This window comes from Mercenaria mercenaria, chromosome 5 (genome assembly GCF_021730395.1).
Source record: "Mercenaria mercenaria strain notata chromosome 5, MADL_Memer_1, whole genome shotgun sequence".
Lineage (NCBI taxonomy): Eukaryota > Metazoa > Mollusca > Bivalvia > Venerida > Veneridae > Mercenaria > Mercenaria mercenaria.
The window spans coordinates 24,077,854-24,090,342 of NC_069365.1; the positions used below are offsets into that span (position 1 = coordinate 24,077,854).

The 12,489-nt window shown below is 38.1% G+C and overlaps 1 protein-coding gene across 1 annotated transcript; it reads left to right on the forward strand.

The window, feature by feature from the left end:
• Positions 1-7,998: 7,998 nt before the first annotated feature.
• LOC123558200 (uncharacterized) lies at positions 7,999-9,235 on the forward strand. The gene is made up of 2 exons (XM_045350077.2): positions 7,999-8,033; positions 8,782-9,235. Exons 1-2 carry the CDS (start codon positions 7,999-8,001, stop codon positions 9,233-9,235), a joined length of 489 nt encoding a protein of 162 aa, XP_045206012.2.
• Positions 9,236-12,489: the final 3,254 nt, after the last annotated feature.

Consider the following 12,489-nt stretch of genomic DNA (forward strand, 5'->3'; position numbering starts at 1 on the left):
TGAAATTTGAATTTGACCAGAATGTTTATCTTGATGAAATCTAGGTCAAGTTTGAATATGGGTCATCTGGGATCAAAACCTAGGTCACCTGGTCAAGTCAAAGAAAACCTTGTGTATGCAATAGGGACTGCTTTTTTCACTGAAATGAGTTTCTGTGATCGCTCGATGTCCGGCGTCTGTCAATATTTAGCTTGTGTATGCGATAGAGGCTGTATTTTTAGCTCACCTGTCACATAGTGAGAAGGTGAGCTTTTGTGATCACCCTTCGTCCGTCGTCTGTCGTCAGTCCGTCCGTCCGTCAACAATTTCTTGTCTACACGATAGTGGTTTCATTTATGATTTTATTTTAACCAAACTTGCACACAACTTGTATCACCATAAGATCTCGGTTCATTTCTTGAACTGGCCAGATCCCATTATGTGTTCCAGAGTTATGGCCCTTGAAAGGGCCAAAATCAGCTGTTTTGACCTTGTCTGCACAATAGCAGCTTTATTTATGGTTTGATTTTAACCAAACTGGCACACATCTTGTATCACTATAAGATCTTGGTTCCTTTTTTGAACTGGCAAGATTCTGTTATGGGTTCCAGAGTTATGGTCCCTGAAAGGGCCAGAATTAGCTATTTTGACCTTGTCTGCACAAGAGCAGCTTCATTTATGATTTGAATTTAATGAAACTTGCACAAAACTTATGTTGCCATAAGATCTCAGTTCCTTTGTTGAACCAGTTAGATCCCGTAATAGGTTCCAGAGTTATGGCCCATGAAAGGGCCGAAATTAGCTATTTTGACCTTGTCTGCACAATAGCAACTTCATTTATGATTTGATTTTAACCTAACTTGCACACAAGTTGTATCACCACAAGATCTTGGTTCCTTTCTTGAACTGGCCAGATTCCATCATGAGTTCCAGAGTTATGGCCCCTTAAAGGTCCAAAATTGGCTATTTTGGCTTTTGCAGCCATATAGAGACTTCGTTTATGGTTTTATTTGATACAAACTTCCAAAATATCTTCAGCAACAATAAATCTTGGATTCCATGACAAATCAGATCCAATCATAGGTTCCAGAGTTATTTTATATTTGATTACCTCCCCTGATTGTAGTCAAAATGGCTTTATATCAGTAAGTACTTATAGGACTTATTTGAAATTTCATTATTGTCATTAGTTGGACTGAGCCAATCAGGGTAGATAACTATGGACTGATTTTATGTCAAATTACCTCCCTTTATTTCAAATTAAAATGGATATGTCTCTGTAACTAATGAAGATACTGATCAGAAATTTCATCTATGTCAACAAATTTATTTGGCAGATCCTTCTTTTGTTCACTTACAATAATTTTCTTTTTAATTACTTCCCTTTTACGTTACTATAAATAGCTTATTTTAGTAACTTTTTTATTATTGGCCGTAGGGAAAAACCGAGGCCATTTTTCTTGTGGTACATCATGGATGGTACCTCCAACGTTTAGGTGTATTTTGGCATATCTGTACCTTGTAAGAATTTTTTTTCCTTTTTGGTTAAATTTCTTTCCTTTGTTGTTCCTGTCCTTTGGACTTAGATATTTTTTCTGAGGACCTTCTTGACCTCAAGTGCAATGATAACAGGTAAGCGATATAGGGCCATCATGGCCCTCTTGTTGTAATTATCTTATGAAATTTGGTCAGAATGATCGCCTTCATAAAATCTATGTCAAGTTTGAATATCGGTCATCTGGGTCAAGAACTAGGTCACAAGGTCAAATCAAAGAAAAACCTTGTGTATGCGATAGAGGCTCTATTTATGCCACCGAAGGGAGGCATATTAGTTTTCAACTGTCCGTCCGTTCGTTCGTTAGTCACAACATTAACTTTTTGCAAGAAGGCACTTTACTCGCAAACCACTGCACCCAGGACCTTCAATCTTCACATGCTGATAGTACTCATTGAGTACACGACCCCTACTGACTTTGGGGTCACCAGGTCAAAGGTTAAGGTCACAGGGGCCAATGTTAACTTCTTGCATGAAGGCACTTTACTCGCTAACCACTGCACCCAGGACCTTCAAACTTCACATGCTGATAGTACTTATTGAGTACACGACCCCTACTGACATTGGGGTCACCAGGTCAAAGGTCAAGGTAACAGGGGCCAACGTTAACTTTTTGTATGAAGGCACTTTACTCGCGAACCACTGCACCCAGGATCTTCAATCTTCACATGTTGATAGTACTCCATGAGTACATGACCCCTACTTACTTTGGGGTCACCTGGTCAAAGGTTAAGGTCACAGGGGCCAACGTTAACTTTTTGCATGAAGGCACTTTAATCGCAAACCACTGTACCCAGGACCTTCAAACTTCACATGCTGTTAGTACTTATTGAGTACACAACCCCTATTGACTTTGGGGTCACCAGGTCAAGGTCACAGTGGCCAATGTTAACTTTTTGCATGAAGGCACTTTACTCGCGAACCACTGCACCCAGGACCTTCAAACTTCACATGCTTATAGTACTTATTGAGTACACAACCCCTATTGACTTTGGGGTCACCACATCAAAGGTCAAGGTCACCAGGTCAAAGATCAAGGCGCTGCGGAGGCATTTGTCACCATTAGTGACAGCTCTTGTTTTCAATTGATCTTTGAAATCTGAAATTTGCTCAGAATGATTGACTTGCTTGAATGTAGGTCAAGTTCGAATATGGGTCATCTGGGGTCAAAAACTAGGTCACTAGGTCATATCAAAGAAAAACCTTGTGTATGCAATAGGGACTGCATTTTACACCAGATCTTCATGAAATTTGATCAGAATATTTGTCTGGATGAAATGTAGATCAGGTTTGAATATGGGTCATCTTGGGTCAAAAAAAGGTCACCTGGTCAAATTAATGAAAAACCTTGTGTACGCAATAGGGGCTGCATTTTAGACTGGATATTCATAAAATTTAGTCAGAATGATTGACTTGATGAAATTTAGGCCACATTCAAATGTGGGTCAACTTGGGTCGAAAGCTAGGTCACTAGGTCAAATCAAAGATGTGCGATAGAGGCTGTATTTTTCAATTGATCTCCATGAAATTTGCTCAGAATGATTGTCTTGATAAAATCTAGGTCAATTTCGAATATGGGTCATCTGGGTTCAAAAACTATGTTACTAGGCCATATCAAAGAAAAACCTTGTGTATGCAGTAGGGGCTGCATTTTACACCGGATCTTCAAGAAATTTGATCAGAATGTTTGTCTGGATGAAAAGTCAAGTTTGAATATGGGTCATCTTGTGTCAAAAACTAGGTCATCTGGTCAAATTAAAGAAAAACCTTGTGCATGCAATAGGGGCTGCTTTTTACACTGGATATTCATAATATTTAGTCAGAATGACTGCCGTGATAAAATCTAGGTCAAATAAAGGTCATCTAGGGTCAAATACTAGTCAGAATGGTTGATTGGTGAAATCTAGGTCAAGTTCAAACATAGGTCATCCGGAGTCAAAAACTTTTGTACGCAATAGAGGCTGCATTTTACACTGGATATTCATAAAATTTAACCAGAATTGCTGCTTTGATGAAATGTTGGTCAGGTTTGAATATCGGTAATCTGGGGTCAAAAACTAGGTTGTAAGGTCAAATCAAAGAAAAACATTCTGTCACTAGGTCATATCAAAGTAAAACCTTGTGTATGTGATAGAGGCTGTATTTTTCATTGATCTTCATGACATTTGGTCAGAATGATTGCCTTGATGAAATTTAGGTCAAGTTCGAATATGGGTCATCTCGGGTCAAAACTAGGTCAAATCAAAGAAAAACATTGTGTATGCGATAGAAGCCGTATTTTTCAATTGATCTTCATGATATATTTTTCAGAATGATTGCCTTGATGAAATTTAGGTCGGGTTCGAAAATTGGTCATCTGGGGTTAAAAACTAGGTCACTAGGTCAAATCAAAGAAAGACCTTGTGTATGCGATAGAGGCTGTATTTTTCAATTGATCTTCATGAAATTTGGTCAGAATAATTGCCTTGATGAAATGTAGGTCAAGTTGAATATGGGTCATCTGGGGTCAAAAACTAGGTTACTAGGTCATGTCAAAGAAAATACTTGTTTAAACTCAAGAGACTGCATTTTTTGGTACAATCCTAATGAAATTTAGCCAGAATATTTGTTTCCATGAAATCACTAGGTCAAACATGTTTACACTGTTATGGTGTGTTTCTCAGATGAGCAACCTAGGGCCATCTTGGCCCTCTTGTTCATTTTAAGTGCATGAAACTTTGTTAGAATGTTTGTCTGCATGAAATCTCGGATTAACTTTTATCTTGGTCACGTGGGGTTAAAAACTAGGTCACCAGGCAAATCAAAGAATAAGTTGTTAACATTCTAGGGGCCACTATTTTTATTCTATTTTTATAAAAACTTGGTCAGAATGTTTTTATCATAAAGTCTTGGATGGTTTCGAATCCGGGTCACGTTGGGCCAAAAACTAGGCCACTAAGTCAAATCAAAGGAAAAGCTTGTATACACTCTAGAGGCCACCTTTTTACTCCAATCTTCCCGAAACATCAGAATGTTTGTTTTTATGGAATCTTGCACAGGCACGAATCTTAGTCTAGTTTGTTCAAAAACTAGGTCATTAGGTCAAATCAAAGAAAATACTTGTTTACATCAAGAGACCACATTTTTGGTCCAATCTTAATAAAAAAAATTGGTCAGAATATTTGTTTCCATGAAATCACTAGGTCAAACACGTTTACACTGTTATGATGTGTTTCTCAGGTGAGCGACCTAGGGCCATCTTGGCCCTCTTGTTCACTGGATATTTCATGAAATTTAATCGGGATAATTGCCACGATGAAGTCTAGGTGAAGTTTGATTATTAGTCAACTGGAGCCAAATGCTAGGTGAGCCCTGGTGCTTTTCAGGTTCATATGCCAAGGTCACTTGGGTCTAAACATTGAAAACAGTTTCCGTAGCATTTGCTAAGAAGCCTTTAACATAAACCCTTTAAACTTGGTGGGATGACTGGCCAAATGGAGTAGAAAATGCCTGTTGCTTTTAAGATCAATAGATTAAAGGTTAAAGATGCAGCAGCTGGAATGATTCCGCTCTGTTTCATTCTTTAAAAGATACAGAAACAATTACAGAGGGGGCCTCCGTGGCCGAGTGGTTAAGGTCGCCGACTTCAAATTACTTGCCCTTCACCGATGTGGGTTCGAGCCTCACTCGGGGCGTTGAAATCTTCATGTGAAGAAGCCATCCAGCTGGCTCAAGGAAGGTCGTTGGTTCTACCCAGGTGCCCGCTCATAATGAAATAATGCACGGAGGGGCACCTTGGGTCTTCCTCCACCATCAAAGCTGGAAAGCCGCCATATGACCTATAATTGTGTCGGTGCAACGTTTAACACAATAAACAATTACAGAACAGTTTCTTCAGTCACACTTTCAGCAAGCTTATTCCAGATATTCCTCAGGTGAGCCACATAAAACCATTTGGTCCTCTTGTTTCAAACCTTAAAAATGCGAAATCAAGAAAAAAATCATGCCCATGTTGGGATTTGAAACTGGGCCGCTGTGGCAATAAAAAATTTCCCGCTTTCTTGACCAGTGCACCACAGAGAAACGGTTAGATATAAAGTTTTGTAATTAAGGCATTTTACATTCAGTACCCCATTATAAACACTTTTCACTTTTGAATGGAAAAATAAGAAAAACAGCTAATTGTAATGTGTTTTCATATCATTCATATCAACACAAGTTCTACTTGTTTTGTAAGCTACGATAGGATAGCATTTATCTGTTGTACGATGTAACGCGGATAACTAAAATATGTCCAGGTATTTATTGTATTCACTGAGTTCAGGAATTTCATCTTTTGAAAGATACAGGCATTTGTGCTTTAAATGATTTTATATCAGGTCCTTAGTTATTATCTTAACATTGTAAACTCAGCTACTGTGCAAACAACTTCTAAATATATTGCAACACACATATGCTATAAAATTTGCAAGTGGACTACCGCTGTAGATTAAGTGAAAATGCCATTTTCTACCAAAAAGTACATGTATGAATAAGGACAAATTTTCACAGAATGTGGTATATTCGTTTGAACTGACACAGTAGTAAAATCCAAAACTTGATCATAGATAGTCTTTCAGTGAATAACACGGGCCTTTCTCGTTACATCAGACGTAAATAATAGTGGTCTGTTAAACTGGAACAAACTTACTTTACACCCTTTAGTTATCATTATAACAAGAACGGTGGTAAGGATTGGCTGATGGGGAGAATGAAGGCCAACATATAAATGACCAGTTAAGCATCTCAGAACGCACGAAAGTTTTGGTCAGGGAAAATTGGAAAGGCAGGGAATTGATTTTCTGTGCTTTGTGGGAACCCTGGACAAGTTTATCTATAGGAAGTGATCATTTCCTTAAAATCATGAAAACCTATAACTACTGTTTCTAATTGGCAATATGTTCTAAAAGAGTGTTAAAGGAGTATGAATTAGGGTATACTGAAGTGAACTTCTTCAAAATCTGATACTGCTAACTTCTGAGAGAATAGAAACAGCCCAAATCCTAATAGAGAAACAGATTTGGTCATTTTGAGTTAAAGTAATGTCCAAAATCGTATACTGATCACTTTGTTTTTACTGATTAACATTTCCATTTTTAGCTCACCAGAGGACGAATTGCTCAAGGTGAGCTGTTTTAACCAGTAACTGTCCGGCGTCCGGCTGTTAACACTCTAGAGGCCACAGTTGTGACACAATCTTTAAGTAAAGTTCGAAACTGGGTTAGGTCATCCGGTCAAATTAAAGGAAAAACTTATCAACACTTTTGAGGCCACATTTAAGACCCTATCTTCATGAAACTTGGTCAGAATGTTTATCTTGATGATTTCTAGGTAAAGATCGAAACCGGGGTATGAGGCTTCAAAAACTAGGTCACCCGCTTAAATCAAAGGAAAAACTTGTTAACACTGCAGAGGCCACATTTCTGATCCTATCTTCATGAAACTTGGTCAAAATGTTTATCTTGACGATTCCAATGCCAGGTTTGAATCTGAGTGATGTGGATTCAATAACTAGGTCACTCGCTCAAATCAAAGGAAAAGCTTATTAACACTCTAGAGGTCACACTTATGATCCTAAATATCTTCATGACGCTCGGTCAGAATGTCTATCTTGATGACCCCCCGCCAAGTTTGAAACTAGATCATGTTGGGTCAAAAACTAGGTCACCCTCTCAAATTGAAGGAACGATTGTTAACATCCTAGAGGCCACATTAATGACCCTGTCTTCTTGAAAGTTGATCAGAATGTTTATCTTGATGATCCGTAGGTCAAGTCCGAATCTGGGCCATGTGGGGTCAAAAACTAGGTCACGTGCTCAAATCACATGAAAAGCTTGTTCACACTAGAGACCACATTTATGATCCTGTCTTCATTAAACGTGGTCAGAATGGTTATCTTGATGATCTCTACGCCATGTTCGAATCTGGGTCATGTTGGTTCAAAAACTAGGTCACCCGGTCAAATAAAATGAAAAGCGCTAGAGGATCTAGGCCTAATTACTAATGTGAGCGATCCAGGGTCATTATGACCCGCTTGTTTATCATTTTCATACCCCAGATACAAAATATAAGGGGTCTTTATATTTGATCCATTAGTCCGTTCCATATCTTCTTAACTGCTGCTGAAGACTTTTGTAAAATTAGCATCAACTGTCATCCTCATCAAGACGACAAAAATCTCTAAGTGTAAGGTCAAGGTCACACTTGGGAAGTCGATGGTCAAATAGCTTAACTTCGTGTACGCTCCACTCCATAACTTGTAAATCACTGAAAAGATTCTTTTATAAATCTACCATTAATTGTTATTCTCATCAAGACGGCATGCAGACCACACAACAAAGGCCACTAGGCCAAAAGTCAGACTTGGAGGTCATATGGAAGATTTCCATAAAACTAGCATCAGTACCTGATCAAGACAACATAAACAGCGCAAAATACAGATGACTATGACCAAGGCCAATGTTACACTGGAAGGTCAAAGGTAGAATAGTTAAATTCCGTGCCCATACGATATTGTCTAAACCGCTTGAAATATTTTCATAAACATAGCGTTTGTTGTTCACATAAGCCAATCTAGGTGCATAGCACATGATCCGGGTCAGTAAGTTCAAGGTTAATGTCATACTTAGAGGTCAAATAGCTATAATGCAAGTTCACTGCACATTTTCTAAACCGTTAGAATGATCTCTTCTTAAACCCATCAAGACGAGATGCAGAGTCGACAACAAAGGCCATTTGGTCCACTAGATAACTAATTAATGTAGTGCTTTCAGCACGAAGTTAGTGTTGAAAATAAATTATTTTCGCGAGCAGTTTTCGCTGTACAACAACTGGAATTTGGTACAAGCTTAGAGCCCATACCTGTCTCTTCTGGAGTTCCGCAGTGGTCCGTGCTTGGGCCCCTGCTCTTCCATGCATATATAAATGACCTCCCACAAAATATCCAGTATAAAGTTCGTCTATATGCAGATGACACTGTTAATACCCTCCAAAATGACCATAAAACAGAAAATCGGGAGTTGTACTGGGATATGCGCTTTTGAACGTTTATTTTATAGATGAAAAGAGCGCTATAAAAAAAAAACTGGTAATTTAAAATAATAATAATAACAATAATGATATGGAATTCAATCTCTCGAAGTGTCAAGTTATCCACGTAACAAGACGAAAACATCATATTCTCTCCCAATACTACCTACATAATATGCTACTAGAATCTGTCACTTCAGCAAAATACCTTGGCGTGAATATCTCAAACGATCTCTCGTGGAAGAATGTAGTCAGCTTTGCTGTACGGTTCCGAGACATGGAAGCACTCCAAGAGAGTTGAACACAAGCTCCAAGTCTTCATCAACAACAGTTACTGCCTTAATTCGCAGAATCCTGAAAATAAGGTGCCCTAAGAGGATTTCAAAAGAAGAGCTCTGGACGAGGACCAAGCAGAAGTCAGTGATACTCACCATCGAAGAGAGAAAGTGGCGATGGCTGGATCACATTCTGCGAAGAGAACAGACAACCATCACCCATCAAGCTCTTGTCTGGAACCCACAGGGAAAACGAAAACGAGGTCGGCCAGCACAGACCTGGAGAAGAACCCTGGACGCTGAGCTCAGACAGTCAGGCTTTCATGGGGCGAGGCAAAGAAGAAGGCAGAAGACAGAGACGACTGGAGGACAGTGGTGAAGGCCCTTATAAAGGTTAACTTCAAACCCCTTAAGCGGCAAACCAGACCCTCGTCAGACCACAGCCGTACAAGTTTACAAGTTTATTTTGAAGTCAAGGCCCTTATGGGCATCTGACATAAACATAACAAACAATGTAACATACAACATGGCATATGAAACAAGATGCCATTATTGTGAACAGTGTACAAGGAGGATGAGAAATGTTATTAAGGTAGTGGACCCGGAATCACAATTGGTAATCTATAAACCCTCTAAATAATCTACAAGCCCAAGAAAAACACGTAAACACTCGGTTATTACCAAGTTTGATTACGGGTCCATCACCCCAAAACTAGCAAATTATCTGAAACTAGACATTATATTTTCACAGAAAAACTGCCAATTTAAGTAAAGTCGAGGATGAGAAATGTTATTAAGGTAGGGGGCCCGGAAACACAATTGGCAAACTATAAACCCTCTAAATAATCTGCACTCAAATAATGCCAAGCCGCTTGATGAGAACAAGCAAACACTCGGTTATTATCAAGTTTAATTACAGGTCCATCGCCTCAAAACTAGCAAATGATCTAAAACTAGACATTATGTTTTTACAAAAGACTGCCAATTTAAGTAAAGTCATTCTATCTTCGCAATTCATAAGTTTGGAGAATTTAAAAGCATTATGACGTTTAAAGTAGTAGTCATCAGTATATTTTTTTCTAACAGAATGTACAATTAAAGAGGTAATGAAATTCATCGCCTAACAGGTTATTATTACATAATTGACAGCTTCTTTGTTCTCTAGCAATATTATAAAATCTTCCTTTTTCTATAGGTAGTTTATGATTCGTGCACCTGAATTTACATAGTGTAACAGCAAGATCATTTGGCAGAAGTTTGAAATATTTTTCAAATACAAATTCTTGTTTATACATTCTGTAATTCAAACATTTACTTGAATTATTAACAATACTGTTCCAGTTTTGTATAAACTGGTCGTTAAGCCCGGAGTTAACAATCCTTTTAAATGAGCTAAACGATAGAGTTTTTTGTTTAAACCAATAATTGGACATACCCAGATTATTTAAATTATCTCGAACAAAGGAGGTCCAACTAAATTTATTATCCAATCTTTCATGCAGAAAAGGTGATGTTCTATATATAATATTGCAAATTATATCTTCCTTGGAATTCACAAGCTTACACCAATAATTTAAAACTCTACTTTTGATACGATTAGAAAGTGGTGTAATACCAAGTTCTCCATATAACATAAAGTAAGGTGTGCTCTGCTTCAGATTCAAAATATATTTAAGATATTTCAATTGAAATTTGTCAATAATATCAAAGTTTTCAATTCCCCATACTTCCGAGCTATATAAAAGAACAGGTGCGACCATGGTGTCAAATAGTTGCAGTTGCATATCAATAGGCAAGTGTAATTTTCTAGACTTTTTAATAACAGAAAACATGGCTTTGCGGGTTTGATCAATCAAATAGGTTTCGGTTTTACTGTAAGATAGCTACGAAGTCTGTTTCTCCATATCACACAAACCCAAATAGAAAAACAATCCAAAGACGGACAGTACTTTTCCCAGCCAACATTCTATATCGGCCCGATATCAAACCGACGTCGTTGTCTATAACGGCCCGATATCGGCTTCAATGCCGGCTGCAAATAGGAATGATGTCGGCCCAATGTCGATAGACGATAACGGGCCGACATCATAATGACATTGGTCCGATATTGGCAAATGATATTTCGCCAACATCAAAATGATTTCGGCCCAATATTGGCAGATCATATCGTGGTCGCGAAATAGTGTGACACGAAATGCTATATCAACGTTTTCTTAAAGTATACACTTTATAAATTCTCAAAGTAATTTTCTTGAGAACTCGTGTGTTTCGCATCAAGTGTATGACGCATTTATGATTTTATCGATATAATAATTTTCACAGCTATGTACTGCATGTTTTATACAGTTACGTAAGCTTTCTGTATATTCTTAACACTATTAGAATTGCTCAGTTAGAATTATAAACATATTTATTTTTAATTTTTTGTAAATATAAATATTTTCATGGCGGCATTTTACATAAAAATAAAAATGCATCTTAATTATTATCTCCCTTTATTACATATAAAATTTTGATAAATACCGTCTATAAATTTTGTTTGGAACCTAGTTTGATTCATTCTGGTATACATGTATATCGTATTTGCTTAATAAATTAGCACACATAAACAATGAGATTACTTTTTCACTTCACGTTTTTCAATAATATTTTGAAAATTATAGTTATATTAGAGAATCCAATATCGGCCCGATGTCAATCCGACGTAAGAAGTAGTTACACTGATTGATGTCGATCTACCGATTTCAATATTTTGCGGCACTACATCGGTCCGACGTCGGCCCTACATCGGCACATTTTGCCGACATTCCGACATTATACCTATATCGGGCCGATATAGTCATGCTGGCTGGGTGGCTATGTCCGACTTTGGCCGCACCTTCAGTGTCACTAATATGCTGACGCAGGCTAGATCTCCAACGCATTGACTCCCGACTCTAGATCTCTGTTATGTATAAAATCTCAAATCAGCTGGTTGCAATTCCCGTGGAAGATTATCTTACCCCCCTAACTAGGCAATCAAAGAATTATCATCCGCTGTCTTACAGGCTAATCTCTGCAACCACTGACTACAAGAAATACTCTTTTTCCCCAGGACTATAGTCCTATGAAATAATCTTTCACCTGACATTCTCTTTTTTCCAGCCCTTGAGCAGTTCAATGCCACTGTTTGCAACATTGGACACACTTCACCATAACGTTGCTTGTCATCCCTGTTTTTATCTTTTAAATCACTAACAAATTTTCCTTTCCCTTTTATTTTGGCCCGATTTTCTTTTATTTTCTTCATTACAATCTTTGCGCCTTGACGCGCACGCAAGTATCTACGTCCCTGTAAAGGTTTAGACAGGAACGGAAGATAGATAGATGGACGTCAAAATACTTTGGATTGGTCCAAACAGATAGACAATGTGTCTAGCAAGGCCACTAGAACACTGGGTTTCATACGTCGTAAACTTCCTTTGCCCAACAGGGGACAAGAGTTATATGGCATACAAAACCTTGGTGAGGCCCCTAATTGAGTATGCGTCCCCAGTATGGAATCCATACACCCAACAAAATGCACAGAGGATTGAAAAGGTACATTGCACTGTGGCAAGATGAGCATGTAGGAAGTGGCGTAGAGTCTAGCTA

Coding starts and splice junctions, on each gene's coding strand:
- LOC123558200 (XM_045350077.2), top strand. CDS start 7,999: ATGACCAAGGCCAATGTTACACTGGAAGGTCAAAG. Junction 8,034..8,781: donor GTTACACTGGAAGGTCAAAG/GTAGAATAGTTA, acceptor CTGTCACTTCAG/CAAAATACCTTGGCGTGAAT.